This window comes from Scomber japonicus, chromosome 16 (genome assembly GCF_027409825.1).
Source record: "Scomber japonicus isolate fScoJap1 chromosome 16, fScoJap1.pri, whole genome shotgun sequence".
In the NCBI taxonomy this organism is placed as follows: domain Eukaryota; kingdom Metazoa; phylum Chordata; class Actinopteri; order Scombriformes; family Scombridae; genus Scomber; species Scomber japonicus.
Genome location: NC_070593.1, coordinates 20139893 through 20158006, shown reverse-complemented (window position 1 = coordinate 20158006; position 18114 = coordinate 20139893). Strand labels below are relative to the sequence as shown.

The 18114-nt window shown below is 38.7% G+C and overlaps 1 protein-coding gene across 1 annotated transcript; it reads right to left on the bottom strand.

The window, feature by feature from the left end:
- Positions 1-423: 423 nt before the first annotated feature.
- On the bottom strand, positions 424-17165 carry LOC128374964 (CD109 antigen-like). The gene is made up of 33 exons (XM_053335182.1): positions 17086-17165; positions 16793-16944; positions 16691-16719; positions 16294-16527; positions 16059-16181; positions 15895-15942; positions 15466-15545; positions 15272-15377; positions 15060-15180; positions 14862-14971; positions 14581-14766; positions 14208-14306; positions 14005-14067; positions 13633-13803; positions 13384-13536; positions 12462-12531; positions 12180-12264; positions 11912-12029; positions 11254-11367; positions 10903-11121; positions 10513-10654; positions 9324-9500; positions 8999-9080; positions 8533-8764; positions 8216-8387; positions 7377-7567; positions 6845-7000; positions 6637-6702; positions 5547-5686; positions 5279-5435; positions 4215-4317; positions 3849-4024; positions 424-546 (listed from the first exon to the last, which is right to left on the bottom strand). The coding sequence occupies exons 1-33, from the start codon at positions 17163-17165 to the stop codon at positions 424-426; spliced, it is 4278 nt and encodes a 1425-aa protein (XP_053191157.1).
- Between the last annotated feature and the right edge of the window lie 949 nt (positions 17166-18114).

Here is an 18114-nt window from a genome sequence, read left to right as displayed (position 1 = left end):
TAATCAGCAGAGTATAAGTGATGAGTGGTTATGATTTCAACACTGTACACCTGCATGAATACGCCTGGATGTTACTAGCCACACAGCTGTGAATAAGCCAGTGTTTGTGAAGCATATACTGTATGAAACAGCTGATACGAACAACTATTACAAGTGCAACTTCAGTGCTCTGCTTGAACTAATGCTATGCTTCATTATATGCTTTTGGTGGTGTTATGTCTTATTGGGCTTGTCTCAACTCATACAAAAAGCAGTGATACAGACACATGTATCTAAATGTCTGCTGACACACAAAGAGACAGTGACTCAGATACACAGATAGCACTCACCCGCACACACACACAGACATTATTCACCCAAACATACTCTGTGGTGGTGACGAAGCATGAACCGGACTGAGAGGATCATAGCATAGTGATAATGTCAGGGATGGCTTCTGTCAAGCACGATGACTGAGTGGGCCTTCAGCCGCGCTTTGTTCCCCTGGAGTCCCCTTTGTCTGGGATGGATTCGTCTCCCGTCTCTAGCAGAACTGTCTGGGACGGCCTGTATAGGGTCACCTGGGGGTTGTGTAAATACACACTCACTCTGGGTGGGATGGAAGCTCAAAGGGATTTTCCATGACTCGCCCCGGTGAATGGAGCGTGCCTTGCCAAACAAACGCATCATCCTCCTCCCAACGGCAGACACAGGGAGTCGTTTAGGTAGCATCACCAGGGAGTTGGAAGTTTTCCCTTCAACTCATCAGATGTTGTTGCTGCCACCCCTAATTTCTGTCATGACACCAACAGCATTGGGGTCCCATATGATATGGTTATTTGTTGTGATGGTGATTCTTTCCTACTGATGTCATCTGGAGCAGGTCCATGGGGAACAATTTTGTATCTGTTTTTGGAATAAATGTTTTACTGAAATAAAGTATCACACTTGCCAGAAGCACGTCATCTATCCGTACCCTGAATGACTTTGGTTACAGACTGTAAACTATATTGTCTTTATTATGCAATTCATCATTATAATATTCTACTATATCATGCCCTACATATTCAAAGCTACAAGGGTACAACACTATAGACTAAAAGATACAGCGCTTTGTTATTTGAAGTTTCCTTTTGATCTATTCAGCAAGAGGCAGCGTTCTTTCAGTAATACAATACATCCCATTTTGAAAAATCATCTACAAAACCTGCTGTCAATACAAATTGCTTATTTGAACAAAACGCACACTTCATTTTGCCATCTGTCACAGTGAGTCCAACAACAATATTGCATGTTTCACTAATGGCTCCCATCAGGAGATGTACCTCATAAATAATCATCTATTTCAGTTTGTTTACCCCGTCTGCATCTCCTGGGTGACAGGCTTGCATCCAATATTATTCCTCTCACAGCCACATTGACGGGAGCAAATATGAATAAATGTCAGCAGACTCAATGGCCCTGATGTAGGATTTTAGAACTCAGTGTCGTTCTGGGCATGTTATGACCCAACCACAAGCTCCAGACAGTCTGCAGAAATAGAGAAGACTGCTAAAGCTTCACTTTGGGAGATTTTGTTCTTTTAAACCACATGTTACTTTTCACAACTAAAACTGCAAAAGTGTTTAAAGGTAGATGCTCTGTAAGGCTATAAATCTCTTTATCAGACAAATCTTGTGAAGGAAGCTGTCTTACAACTCATCTTGAACTCCTAATACTTCCACTGCATTTAACCTAAGCTCTGTACTAGCCCCGGCTTTGGACAGCCTCCCTTTGAAGAACCCCACTGACACAGTAAATGTATGACATCATGACCAGTGTATGCCCTTGATTGACTGTCTGTTTTTGTAGCCTGACCCACAACAAGGTCCAGGTTAGTAAGGGTCATCTGTCATGACCTTAATGTTTGCAGTGATATTCCACATGGATACATATTCTGAGTCCCTGGACAGTTAAAAAAAACCCTACACGACTATTAACAGATATGAACTTTTCAGACAGCATACCGATAGCAACTTCTGTATTGCATCACACAAAAAATAAATACATTCTGTACCTCTGGTCAAATTTGTTTAAAACTTGGTTGTAAACTATTTTAAAAGTTAAGTATTATGCTTGACACACACCATTTCCAGAATAAACACATGCAGTATTTATTAATAACAGCAAGATCAAATGTTACACATGTAAAGTGTGCAAGCAAAAAGTATTTCCTGTTTGTGATACAATATGGGTTTAATAAACTTTGAAATCCACCCTATTATGATGCCAATACTGCCATCTAGTGCCTGTGAATCTGGTACTGCATCTTTTCAACTTTATGTTAAACTTACCGGCAGTTTGCAGCAAAGATGTGCTGTTTCAATGGAATCAGCTTACAAGCTTTATTTCTGCTTTGGGGATTGTGTTGCAGCTTGATGTGTTTATATCCACATATGATGAGGTTGGGGGTTTGTGTGCATTGGTGCGTGTGTGTGTGTGTCTCCCCCTTTTTGTGATGTCTTAAAACTACAGCATGTGTGATCACCATTGAGAATAGATGGGGGGTATAAGCACATTACAGTGTGGTTACAGATGGTCAGATTTTGAGACCCACCAAGATATTCACAGTAACAATGTCCTGTCAAATTTATAAAACTGTCTTTGCTGTAAATCTGCAGGTTTTTCATCTCTCAACAAAAGTTAAATGTCAAATGTTTTAAGTATGTATGAAGTATGTATTTGATTTATCTGTGACAACTGATATTCTCAGCAGATTCCTTCTGCCACTCATGGGATTCAGTGACTTACTGAAGGACAGGTTTGATTTACATTTAAATTTGGTATTACACATATAACTTTCCACATTTATGTGTTAGGATTTAAGAGTAAGCTACTTATATCTTAGTAACAGTTTTAACAGTCCTGTATGCATCAATTTACACTGTGTGGAGAAAAAATATAAATATACACGTATCATGGTAGTCTATATTTCAATACAGTTGCTGTTATGTTTAAAGTAAAATGCTGCCAGTGTTTATTGCCATGGACTGAGCACAGCAGGCTGAAACCTAGAAATAACATCATATTTTATCAAACCTCAGCTTTGTCAAATCTGATTATTCTTCAGTGATGGGTTACATGTGTGTGTTCCCTCTGCATACTTCTGCAGATCAGCCTGCATTCCTTTGGCTCGGAGTTAAATGACGTGGCAAAGGAGTAAGGTGTGCTTTATCTCCCTCTAAATCTACCTTATGGGGCATTTGCCTGGTGCCATAACGACACACTAACACAATGAAGTCAGGCAGCACTGTTATATATGAACATGAGCAAAAACATTTTACATCCAAAAGTCTGCTATTTTCTGGGAAGTACAGTAGAGCTGGGGGAATAAATCCTAGAGCCTTTATTTTGCTTCAGGCAGCTTAATGTGTCTGCATAGTCTGCCAAAATGGTGACAACAGGACACGGCGGAACTGAGAAATAAATCATTTTCATTTGTTTTGCTGCAAACTAAACAGGAGTTCTGTATAAAACATTTTTCTCAAGTCGTCACATGAAATCATACTGAGAATGGCGGGTAAGTAAGTGAAGAAATGTGTTTTCTATTGTAAGAAACCAAAAATATGGACTGAAATATCACAGATTCAGTGTTTTGTTAAAATACACACAAATGAAAAACTGGTAAAAAGTAGAGTATATGCACTAAACAAAATGACATGTCACCAATCTGTCAAGAAGTAATGATTTTTGTAAATATTAAATGAAAAAGAAAAAAACAGCACCAAATCTATATATCTTATAATCTATATCCATTACTTCTAATTAGTTAAAAAATTGGCTTTTTTTAAAATTCCACTTAATTAGACTACAGTTAAAAAAGCAGTGACTCCAAGAAACAGGCAACTTAAGCTGTAGGTGGAACTACTTATAGAATGAGATTGAAGTGGGGAGGGCACAGTGATGGAGACTCCTGGCCTACAATTATCACAGTCTTCACCACAGAAGAAACAGGAGTGCATGTTGTGCAGGATGTCTGAATTGTAAGTCCTTATTGCTCTTCTCGCTGTGAAACAGAGGAAATTATGAGATGACTATGATCATGATGATATTATGATGTGATTCTCTGTGTGTGTCATTGTAAACTTATACTGGCTACGTACATGTTGAGTGATCTGGACTTACATTTACATTTTGTATGTATGTGCATACTTAGAAATTACAAGTACATTACGAGTGTTGTCCATTGTACTTACTAGGTTCATAATAGTCATAAACCTGCACCACAGCATCCTGTACACGGGCCACTTTGTAATCTCTGATGACTGGAAGACTGATGCAAACCTCTGATTTGGTAAGCTGAAAAAGACACGAGAGTGGTGAGTGATGATAAATCTGTGCATACAAAATCCTGTTTAATTGCTTAACCTAATTTTTAAGTATCTTGTGATCTACCTCGTCTCTATTAAAAAATATATTATTTTTTCAGTCAATTAAAGCCAATAAGAAGTGCCTACAGAAATCTTCAGCCATGTCACAGAACCAAATAGAGCAAAATACTGACTTACTTGACTTTTTTCTGATAAACACACTGTCTTTGTTTATTAAATCTTCTTAAAAGCACAGCTGCCTTAAATGGACAAGTTGAGCAGTAAGCAGAATCCAAAGTTAGCCAAATGATAAACATACGTGCTAAACAAGTGCTAAACAAGTGAATGGCAATAACGTGACATGACTTCAGCCAAAAAGTAAACCTAGGTTGCAGCTAAATATATTTTTTAGTTACCAGCAAGAGTAACCACACTTCATGTCATCCTTCTTTTCTATAATGCATTTAAGTGTACTTCATAAGAAAACTGTAGTTGTTTGCAAAGCATTCAATGGCTACTTGTAGATACAGGCCATGTCATGTTCTTGGTATTTTTTTTGTGGAATTTGAGGTTTTGATGACCAGAGGAGGAGTTTACATTCACACACGAGTTCCACATGCTGGGTCCTGAGGGCTCATTCTGATATTTTTTGACTGAACTAAACTGTTTTCATGTAACGCTTTAATGAATACAGTTAAAATTAAGATATTCTGGGCAGTGTGGTGAAGGCTTTTAAAACAGATTTAAAACATTCATAGCAGGAAATACAATTACATATAAAATGTAGGTTTCTTTGGGAGAGTTTGGACATGTGATTTATAATCCTGGTTATGGTCCTGGCTAGATTTAAAACTACCAACAAGAAAATGTCCTTTTGGGTGGGGGGGAGTATAACTACAACAACAATCTGCCTATATTTCATAAGATTGACTTGATTGTGAAATACGTACTGAATTGAGGTAGAGGCTGACTTTCTCAGGCAGTATCTCCATCTTCCTGATAAGACTTGTTGGGGTAGCAGCATTGGGGGAAAGACTGAAACCACTGAGCATACCCACATCCAATATAACCATGCCTGTTTGAGATATCACCTGATTGTTCTTTAATCTAGAGAGGAAAAGCAAGCAAAAGGTCATAAAATAAAAACCCTGGAGCAAAAAATGTTTTAAAAAGTAAAATGAACTTGACATATGTGCCTACCTGCATAACACTGCTTACCTCATGCATATTAATAACGTTGTGTGATAGTGGTCTTTTTCAACAGTAACATTCACACCTAGTGAGAAAGCCTCCTCATCTGTGGCATGCTGGACTTTCTGTGAAAATGCTTTGCTCTCCAGATTGTAAAAGGTATTAATCTGGATGGATACATGGAAAGGTTTAAAATTGTAAATGTTAGATTTAGTGGAGAAGAGCTGAAGTTTACTGTTTACTGTCTGATACCACCGCCAGAGATTAAAAGTGTATAATGCCTCAAGGCCACAAAAACAGTATCTGTTTGGAAAAACTTACTATTCCATAAAGCAAAAAACAAAATAAAGATGGAATCTCTGTATTTGCTTACTTTAATCAACCTTAAAAGTACTGAATTATAGACAATAAAATAGGATATGTGGTAGAGGGGGGCTGGAACAGAAGACAATAGGTTCTAAATTAAACATAGTAAAACAATTAACCTCTCACTTAGTCTTCTGACTGATATTATCTGAACATACAAAGAGCAGACAGAACTTGGAGCTACAGTATGTGTTCCAGATGTTAATTGCTGGGAATCCATTATCCTGCTACATTTGCATTTAGCTGTTTTTGGTTTAGCATTTACAATGCAGCACATTGTGCTGGGTGAAAATATCACACAGCTGCTGTGTTCAATTTATTCTGGTCATGCTCCGGTTGTTAAACTATACTTTATGTTGAGATGAATATGCTGGATATACTGAAACATTCCCACATTGTGAGGGCTTGTTTGGAGCTGTGGTGTAATATTTTCCTGTAACATGGAAACGCTTAGCAGAAATCATATTAAAAGGATAGTCTCATAATTTTTCGAGTCTGTCTTAAAATGATTGTTGGATGCCTATATGAACATTGAAGATGATTTTACTCACTGTAATCCTACATCATTTTCATGAAGACAATTTATGTTTAAACAAGTGTAAGTGTTTACAAGGTAAAAAAAATCCCCCTTTTCAAATACACTTTTGCATGGAACTAGGTGGATTTTGTCACCTGTTACTCAGAGTGAAGGTGCATTTTGCAGTGGTCTCTTAATGGTTAGTAAGACAAAAGTACAATGCTGTATAACTACCTGAAATATGGCGAACCCTCTTCCTTCCATGTATATATTTAGGTGTAGATCTTTGTCAGCATTAATCTAAGAAAAGTAGAAGATGAAATAAACTTCAGGATGAAAAGTTAAACTGTCATACAGTGAATACAGCACCATTTAAAATATCAATTAATATATGCATCAGGAAACAAGCTTCCGATTCCACCCACATGCAGTCATCCATTACCTCTTGGCTCTGATACATCCGATAGTTGGTGGAGTTAATTTGAAAGCCCGACACAAATGAAGACGCTGGGACAGATATATTCAGCCTGAGGTCAATGGCACTGGCACCACTGAAAGCAGCATAGTAAGCCAGAGCCTGGAGGGCAATGACTGTGTCCTGAAGTATAAAAGCAGGTTGAAGATCATGTCTTGTGCATCTGGATTCTATCACCAGATATAATTTGGTACGGAATTGGGATATATTTTCAGAATATAGTGGCCTAGTTAGCTAGTTGGGATTTGCATTTTTTTTTTCTTTTTCACAAATGAAATAACAAGCTGGAAATAAATATTCTATTATTTGGCATACAGAATATGATGGCTAGCCAAAGGAACAGTCAAACCCAAGAATGGTACTGGAAAATAAGATAAAATGCCCCAAAATAAGTCCAAGTGTCGTTTGGGCTGAACTAAACAGGCTGTGTTGTATTTCCAGTCACATAGTTAAACATAAGTCCTGCATGTAACAGAAAAAAGGTTTAGCCTGATTGTACCTGTGTGGTCCCGTAGCCCCCTAGATGGTTTCTCTGCTTGCTTAACCACTTGATGAGTGAAATGCCCTCCACCAAATTGCCACGCTGAAAAAGAGCCAGCACCACATACGAGGCCATCTCAATCTGCACTGAGTGAGGCTGCCAGTCATGTGAGTCCAGGCCAGCAGACGATCTCCACATCATGACTCCATCTTAGACATGAAAATGTAATTAATAATCAATATTGTCCACAGATTCATCATGGGGCACAATGAAAAGAAAATCTGCCACGCATATTGGTTTTGTTGTTGTTGCCATTGTTGCTGTTTTTATTCTTCTTCATTAGAAGGATGTGAATCTTTGAGAGAAAAAAAGTTCTAAAAATTGACCAGATGGTGGTACAATACCTGCAAACAGTCTAAAGACACAGAAATCACTTATTGAAACAAAAGTATTTTCAGTTCATGATAATTATTCTTTCTGTTTTAAGGGGTATCTTAAGCAACATATTCAGTCATTAGTGGCATTTTTTTTTTTTACAATTCTTCTTAGACTCTCATTTTCACACTTACATCCTTACCCTTGAAATATTAGTTATTTCACCATCCTACCTCAGCATATCAAATTGATAGTGACTATCCCATGAAGGTGGTGCTATAATAATTATAACAGTAATTTCTTAATCCAATATCTGTCAGGTCAAAATGCAACTAAACCTAGGCAGGACATGTCACTACAGTTTTCAGTATCAGAAGATGTAATGAATCTTGTATTGTACATATTAGATAAGAAAATAAAAGTAGACAGGTAACCCTGCACATTCCTGAAAATAAAACAGCAGAAAACCTTCACTAAATTACCTCTGTAGTCAGCTCTCCTGGTCAGCTCATCCAGAGCAGTACCAGCCACAGGACTCTTGGCCAGAGCCAAAGCATACGCCACCAGACTCAGACTGTAGTTACTGAGCACTCCACTGGATACTCTGCTCTCCAAGTACTTCTGGGCCAGTGACACATTGGCTGGAAACATGACCTTTACACAAAAGAACCAGTGTCAGCTGACATCCTATACTATACTTGACATGACAGTGATTCAATGGGAGATTACTGAGTTACAATTTCATTTAGTCTGTTGACACAAACTGAATTTTAGGCTATTCCCTATGTGAGACTCTCACCGCATAGTTGTCGTCTTCCAGTAGCGCCATCAGCACATAAGCAGTGAGTGCCACAGGACCATTATCCAGTCCTCCCTGCATCTCCGTGTGGATCAACCTCCCCACCTCACTGAACTCTCCCTGGGGCCCTTGGTGACGTAAGAGCCAGGTCATGGCCCTGGTCACGACACTCCGGTCTATCTGCATGTAGGGCTGAGCCTGGAGGAAGCACCTTAGCACAAAGGCTGTCAGCCTGTGACCATAAACAGCAACAAAAAGGATTGAATTAGATATCATTTAAATTCAATTCATGCATGTTTCAGGATAAGTTTTAGGACAGTATTTCCCCAAAACTACTGATTCTCAAGTGAACACTGTATTAAATTAATGAATAATGAAATTGTCTCAGTTCAACAGACAGAATCTTTCACTTGGTTGGTAAACAACTGCTGTCACTTGTACCTCTAACATGAAATTAAAGACTTACCATGTGCTACCAGTAGTGCCACTGGCTCCAAAAGCACTAAAGGAACCATCGGCTCGTTGGTAGGACAGTTCTGTCTGATATCCTAAAAGAAAAAAAAAACATACAGTAATATGTTTGCTATGATATCCAACTAGTAAATTTACTATGCAGTCATACAGAAATCAATAAACCTTTTAATTGTATCTGGTGGATTATCAATCAGAATATGCCCTATTATATTTAAGTCACACTTGTAATAACCTTGCCTTACACAAGTACATTATACTGTACACAATACATTTACTGTAATACAATGATACCAATGAGTCATGTAAAGGCTTCATACCTTTCATTATATAATCCAGGGCTCTGCGTCTGATCTCTTGATCATCCTGTCTTGACTGGTCCAAGTACTGGAGAACATAAATACTTGGAGCAAAGTGGATCATGTTCTGCTCCCCACATCCAAGAGGCAGCTGAACTAGCGAATCCAAGTTGTGGATGGACAAGGCCAAAATATCACCTGTGTAAAGCAATATGAGAGAAAAATGACAATTGATTTAACTGCTGTGCAATTTGTTAACTTATACACACAATGGATAGGTTTCAGACCAGACAGACCTCAAAGGGACAGAAAGTGTCTGTGCTTCACACCAGATATCATGCCTTTTTATAGCTTCAAAAACCCAACCAAGGGATATTGAACCATGTAAGTGTGAAAATGAACACAAGGAGCAAAACTGGCAGAAGAGCAGGAAATAGTATGACACAAAGACACTCCAGAGTCCCACCATCACCAAAGACATTGTGTGAACGAGAATCTCTTCTTATACTGGTGCTTAATATGTATCTTTTCTTCACTCCTCGGGCAGTTGTAGATACATTGATTCGTACTGTCTGTTATTTAAAATCTAGAATTTCAATAATTAATAAATACTGTGAGGTTCACAAAATACTAGTCCAAATGTGCCAGCTAGTGACCTGTATCTAAAGAAAAACATAAAATCATAGCATAAGAGAAAGCATAAAAGAAAGCATTACTTCTGAAGTGCTCACTTGGAAATTCAGTGCAGTGTTGAAGTTACAAGATATGGAAGCATGGAGAAAAAAATCTATAAAACACCACCACAAGCAGACAGCAACAATCCTGCACATTTCCCTGATGTTTAATAAAACTGACTATCACAACAAGCACAGAAACCACAAATGTGGCTCCAACTGAGTACAAAAGTACTGAGGCTTGCCTTTTTAACATGGCAAATGGTATGACAAATACCATGGCAAGCCAAACATCTTGACATTTGTTCAGAATCTGCCCTCCATAAACATCCCTTTTTCATGTCCATCATTTCCATTTTAGTACCTAAATGCTTTCAGGACAGCGCTGTTTGATGCCCAAATACCCACACTCATCATCTAAATCTAAAGGGAAATACTTGCAAACATACATATGTCAAATTTACTAAAAATAGACATAAACTGCACATGGATGGAAGTTTCACTGGCAAAACAGGAAGGACAAATGGTAGACGTACCAACCAATGCCACATGGGCCCTCCGGCTGCCCGGTACCACATCTGCTGGAAAGGAGAAGGAGACGGATCTGGAATTGTTGTGCTTCAATGGTGCCAGCTCCAGAAATAGAGTCTTTGAGAAGGACTGTTCAACTCCCTCAGGCTTCAGAAACATAGGAATAATTCACAGTTATCACAGGAATAACTCTGTACCACATAGCACATAGCATTCTGCATCTTATTCACCAATCAAGGCCCCACTTTACATTATTGTAGCTGTGGACATACAGTATAAAGCACAGTAGCTGTACAGCCAAAAAAGGGGGATTTGAACAGCACCCTTTACCAACAATAGAAGATGAAGTTGAAGCTGAATCAATTGATATTATCCAAAGTTTCCACCATCATCACCTTTACAAGCATTCTCCAAACAAGGCTGTCTGAGGTATTTGCAGATATGGCTTCCACAGATATTTCCATCTCACCCAGAGCCACAGGCCTTATAGGGAACAGGGCTGAGGCAGACATGTGACTCCCTAAGGTAAATTTTTGGGCACTTAAGACAGAGACATCACTTCGGTCTGCCAAAACAAACTCAAAGGCCTCACTCTGTGATAGCAGCAGGATGACCTATGGAGAGACAAATATGTGGAGGAAGTAGGATCTTTTTAAATAAAGAATATAACATCATCTATGTGCCATGAATGACAGTGACAGGGAGGTTCTATAAGCAGAATACTGCTTGATTTTAATCCTCCTTACCTCTATGTCCCGCTCCAAATGGTTGATGATGTGCACATCCAACACTAACTCCTCTCCCCTGATGAGGTATGATGGGGCATCAAGAGACAAGGAGAAATCTTTGGACACTGACAACTGAGAATGAGAGGTTATTAGGAAAAAATTAAAAGGGACTTTAGCTGACAGCAGCTTTAGCAGCGGGTATTAAAAGTTAGAGGGATCAGGGCTCCTACCAGTACGGTTTCAACCTTAGTCAGATAGTTCATACTAATGTATATGTGCATTAAAATTCTGTAAATTTGATTAGTTTGGACTTCTTTAAAACAGGAGTTTTGTCATAGTCACATTGATGTAATGACTACTGTTTTTCTTTAGCTGGCTAGCCTACGATTCAATGGAAATGTCAATCTGCTGGTCAGAAATATGGTTCACACATTCATGTTGCTCTCAAGATGAATTCTAACAACTTTGGTGGTGCCTTGACATTTCCTCAGATGCCACTGTCAGGTCAAAATTTCAATATGTCCATTTGTTTGGTTTATGACCTTTTCAGTGAAGGCAAGAAAACACAACTTACCCTGTGCAAAAGGAAACAGTGCAATTTGCATAATATATTTTCATGGAAATTGAGAAACATTTACATTAAGTATATTGAAGCACATGTTGAGTATTTAGTTACCTTTTGTGGCACAGCAGTGAAGCCAAAACCCAAGTTGTCTGACATAACCAGTGCTACAGCTACCAGAGAAGTAACACCATCTGGTACTTTTATGTTTCCACTCCTCCATGTTTCATTACTGACAGAAACAAATGAGAAAAGCACCAACAATTAATGTAAAGACTCTTTTTCTAAGTACCTGTGCTAATACTGCACTTTTGACAATTATTATCTGTTACTTAGTTTACCCTATTACCCATGTCCAGCACATGCACCTTCCGGCACTCACCTAACATTAACGTCTAACCACAGAAAGGATTCAATAGCATCCAGCCAGTGGCTCCTGTACTTCTCCACCATGAAGGCATCTCCATCTGAAAACCCAAAGGAAAGGGAGGGAACTCAGAGGGCTAATATACATCATATCTGGAGAATGAAGTCTAAATCCAGTAATATAATTGTGAGAGAAATCCAATATGCTAAGTGCCCACAAGGGGGACTCTTGTGGAAAATAGATGCTACTGTATATTAAAAGCCTCACATTGATTTACTGTGCTATTCATCATCATACCTTCTTTAGTTCCATCAAGGTGCTTTTTCTTATACAGTCTGGCATTGGTCAGCATAATAATATCAGATTTCTGTGATGTGGGAGACACAAAAAAAGATGATTAAGGTGAATGTGTTACTGTAGCTGTTAAAAATATAGCTATAAACTGTTTTTAGATAACTGTTGAGAACCAATAAGAGAGCCTGAACTAAACAGTCCATAATGATGTATCACTAGTGTGAAAGCCCATGAAATATATGTCAAGTTTTAGTGGGTGATGTAAGATGTAAAACAGTCTCAGCTCTGTTGATGCCTGAGGAGATCAAGGTTGTTACGTGGTCTATTCTACAAGACATAAAACATGCGGCCAGTGCTTTGGAGATGAGAGAAGGTCATCTTAAGACAGCCAACTGTGGAGGAGCTTTGTTTCCTCCATCAAATATCCATCATTAACCCTCAGGTCATGCATACACCCCTGCTTCCAACACACTAGAGTTACCAGCTCTTAGAAACAGCAAAGTCATTTCTTAACAAAGAAGAGAGATAAGTTACATCCAGACTAACCGGTTTAGAGGTCACACTCTGAATAGCGATACAGTAACTTGCTGGAAAAAACAACTCCAGGAACATTTAATAGCAGATGTAGGAGACTGGGTGTACTGTTGCTTTGTGATCAAACTGTGAGGTTGGACAAAAGAGACATCAAGCAAATTTGACAGAATCTTAACGTCTTTTGACTTCCTGAAGAAGGTTCACAGAAGTATAGGTTTCAGAGATTCAGAGAGACCTAAACATAATTTTGCCAAAGCTTTGCAGCTTCGTGTGGCTTCTGGGTTCATAATGAGTGACTTTAAATCCCAAACACATTGCATGAGCTAATCAGTGATTGGATCCTCAATAAGAGCTATTCTTTAGATGTTTGCGCATGTAACGGTTATCATACCTGTTTCACTTTTAAGTCCAGGTCAACCTGCAGAGCTTCGTCATGCATCCCCACTACCATCACTCCCACCTGGGACTTGGGTTCGAGGACAGTTACTGTCAGCGATACCTGCTCACCTGGTTGGGCTTCATCATTGTTCCAGTTTAGAGATACCTGAAAAGCAAATGCACAGAAAATGACAGGTACGTCAAATAACTTTATGTACCTATTAGAAAAACATGAGTACAGGGTAAGAACAAATTACTGTACATATCCATGTTGGTTGATGGGTATTTGTGCTGTGTCGCTGGTGACCTCTCCATCAGAGAGGATACAGTAGACAGTAACAAAGGCCACAGGGGACCAAGACACTGTTGGGGTCAGAGAAAAAAACGAGGAAGTCTTTGTTCCAGCAGCCACCACTTGTCCTCTAGAGCTCACCTGTAAATACAACAATAAGTATAAAAAAACAACACAAACAGAAAAAACACCTACACACATCTCCATTGCACCTACTTTATCATCCAAGTTTGTCCCATGCAGCAATTGTGCCCAGCCAATATCTCATTAAAAGAAAATTGTAAATTATATTATTTTACAAATGTTTTGCAAGGATCATTTCATATGTTTGAGCCAACATACCACATAGTGAAGCTCAATTGGCTCAAAGGTGCTCTCCACATATAATTGAAGGGTCAATCCAATCTGTAAATTAAAAATGCAGTATGAGATATTTCTTGGCTTCATAATTAACAATATAGTTCAAGCATGTTCACTTTGTACATAGATTTTTAATGCATAGTACCAGAGTAGCATAATGCTACCAAATACATGTTTACTGTTACCTGTGCAGATAAGGTTGGGGAGATCTGAATATATGAGCTGCTAGGAGATGAGAAGTTGTTGTGGACCTTCAGAATCTCCTCACTGGAGTGGAATCTGGCCTGAATGTAAACACAAGATAAACATAAATAAAAACCTGGGGGCTAAACTAGTAATTTGGGCTCTTAGATTTAAAACAAACTAAAAATCAAATCTGCTGGAATTTTAGATGTTATGGATCTTTTATCTAGTCACAAAAAAGGGGACATTTTTACTTTCTGGCAAACATGTGTAACCTTACTGTACTGAAACTCCTCATCTTTCATGCAGTGAAACAGCTAAAACGTGTTTTTTCCGCAGATGAACATTCCAGGAACTGCATATCAAAATACTCACCCGAATAAAAACCATCACTACTTGAGCCTGTAACTTAAATTGAATGTGAACGTTCCCATCCTCAGGCACTGGAAGTGTCATAGTTGTTGTATTCATCATGGACGTTGACTGAGTGACTTCAACCACAGCAGAGTAAAATTGATCCTGTAAGCTCAGTGGCTTTCTGTCATATCTAGAGACTCTAAGCTGTGGATTTAAAGCAGGGAGGGGAAGTTTCCAGTTAGTTCATAGAACTGTTTAAAATAGATGTCAAATAAAATTAATAATAACAATTGACTCACTTTTGTTGAGAAGTGTAAAGAAGGCTTTAGTGAAAGTGGATAATCATAGAATTCAAGCTGGAATGTATTCTTCATAAGATGAACTTCAACAGTTTTGTTGACTTTAAATCCTTGGGTGATAAAACAGATGATATAACAGAAAGGTTTGAGATTTGTGGATACAACTGACATTCATACAATATATAGTGCATGCCTTACCTGTGGAGCTCAGGCAAGCAGTAACATATGCTACAACATGGCCATCATTATCCATCCCTGATGAAGTATGTAAGGCCTGAAGCTCATCATTGTTGAAGAAAAACTGTGTTGACCCATAGATCTGAAAATGAAGGGTCAAAAGACATTTGAGAATGCAGATACATTTAAATATTGGCTAAAATCAGTCTCCTAGAGTGACAATAAAACCTCACCTCTTTGGTTTGTGTTAGCATGAGTGCAGGGGTTGAATGGTTCATAGCAGGCACCAGAGTAAGAGAGAGAGCCAGTGTTCCCTGTACAGGTTGTCCACTGGGGTAACTACAAGAAAAATCCAAAGAATTACAGTATACTTACTTAATGTGTGCAAATATGATAACATTGATATGCATTATCTCAGTGAACTTACAGGGCTCTCACTGTTCCTGTAATGTCCTCTCCAACCAGGACCTGTGTTGGCATGTTGACCAGCACCTCAAAGCGAGGAAGCTCTGATAAACAATGGGCAGTGAAGATGTAGGAATGGCATTAATTGAAAAGATCGGTTCACTTTTCAAAGTCTACCTTAATACAGTGCTCACTTCCCCATATGTATACTGAAGAAGTTACTGGTCACTGCAAACGTTGCTTTTGTTTATGCTTAAAATAAAGAGATCAGCTCTTAAAGCAATTTCAGTGTAAATTGCAAAGGACAAAATCCACAGTCTTTTGCAAATATGCAGTCTTCAGTTAAGCCAAACCTAATATGGAGTCAGTATTGTTTTAAGATAGACCTTTAAACAATGCAAGCCTATTCTTTATTTAAAAAACATCAACAATATGGTTGTAAACAAATAGCTTTGTTACCATTATTCTTCACAATGAATGTTTTCTTATCAGTCACGCCCTGCATTGAAGAGGATGGGAAGTTAAATGTTTTTTTAATCTAAATAATATCATTTAATTCAAATAGCAGTATTTTAAACAAATAAAGGTATATAAAATGATATATGTCAGCCCTACATTCACTGTGATTGTGATCGCCCACTGTCCAAGAGGAGATGTCTGGGATAAACTGAATTCCCGCAATACAATCCCCAGATTCCCTGTGGACTTCCACCTGTCCACAGAGTTCCCACCGGGATCCTGCGTGTGACAAAAGAATGTCAGTCAAACTTCCCACCACCACACAATGCCTGACTAGAATCTATTCACACCCCTTTTGCTTTGTGCTCTCACACAGAAAACAGAGACCTACCTGTACAGAGATATCCATTCTGCCTTTGTATGGGCGATTATCTAATTGGAGAGACACAATTCTGATTTTAACGGTATGACCCGGTTGGTAGTGTGATTTGTCAGTTTGAATGAAACTGGAGACATTCCTGGGGTTGAAGCTGAGGGTGGTGGTGTTGGTGAAAATGAGATCATTCCCCTTGTAGCCCCTTACTGTCAAGTTTAAGAGGGAACTTTGGGTTGTGGAGGCAGAAATCTGAAACAGTTTAGACAGTATCGTTAGTAACATATACATATGATATCAGGCTATGGCTACCGGTAGAAACAGGATATTTATTCATTGTAAGAATCTCATCTGTAAGAAAGAAGTGACCATTTTTCAAACTTTACAAAGAAAAAAAGAGGAAAATCATACTCACAGGAGGGAGTGTGAGAAGTCTGGTCAAACCTGAAAAGTAGAATGATGTTTAGCCCTCTAAAACTCAAAACGTCAATATGCAAAAATGTAACATCATTGTCACCTCCTTGGAAGTCCTCAGTTTGGGATATTTTGTTGTTGTCATATTTCACTTCAGCCATTACCCTGCCAGAGAAGTTAGCAAGGACAGTGACAGCCAACGAAGTGGGTGTCCCAGCATGCACCACCTCTGGTCCTGAGATCAAAAACAATGTCCTGATAGAAAGAGGAAGAAGTGGTTGTTATTTAATAGTCAGACAATGTGGGTTTAGATAAATACTGTATCAATATATAAAATATACATTTAGGTGTTTTTCCCAGTGTCAAATATTGATTGGAACAAATCACGGCACTTACTCGGATGAATCTTGAGTCAAACCCGGCACAGCTGAACATACAAGTCCCAAACACACAGCAAACGTCCACATCCAGTCCATGTTTCTGCGGCAAGCTTCGTCACACTATCGGGATTTGACTTTGGTTCAAACTGATATTGAACACTTCCACAAGCTCAACTGACCTGGACCTGCATGAGACAAAACCCCACCTCCAACATCCTTTGGAGCCACACTCACATGCTCATACACACCAGGGTGAATACACGTATTATCACACATATATCCTTTGTCACACACAATGGGGAAGTAGGGGGGGGGGGGTTGCTCACATACTCCTAACGCCTTTGCCCTAGGGGACATGTTTCGTCTGTCTATTCAGAGTCTGACAATTCCCAGTGCTGTCCTGTCCAAAGCACAGAGACGCTCTGGTGTTACTGTATCCATACTAAGAAGAAAATACATCTTGAATGTCTGCAGGGACAGAACCCCCGCATGCATTATGTGACACAAAAGCATCAAGTTTTTAAATCTTGGCTTATTATCTGAAAAACAAAGAGGAGCTACCTGTTATAATCAGTATTGTTTGAACATAACTTTATATGGCTTTCACTGGAATACAAATCCATACATCAACATTCAGCTATTTAACTATTTTAATAACCATGTGACTACACAGTGTGATAGGACAGCAGTGGGGGGTTAGAGACATCAGGTAGAATCTGATCTATGGCCAAAATCCAATTAACTTCACATTGCCTATACAAAACAACAACTACAATTGCTTTTGGGTACTTTGAAACTGAAAAAAACAAAATCAACTGAATATATCATATACAGGATGTTTTAATGTTTTGCATTGTATGACCATTGTGACACAAAAATACAGATTACACAGTTTGCAGCAAAAATAGCAGCATGGAGGAGATACAATGACATTATGGGTGGAACATTGACCATAATTTAACCAATAACCAGTAATTAAAATATTCCCTGTAGTAATTCCTCTTTACCAGTAGGTGGAAGTGAAGTCCAGGCTAAGCGGACACTT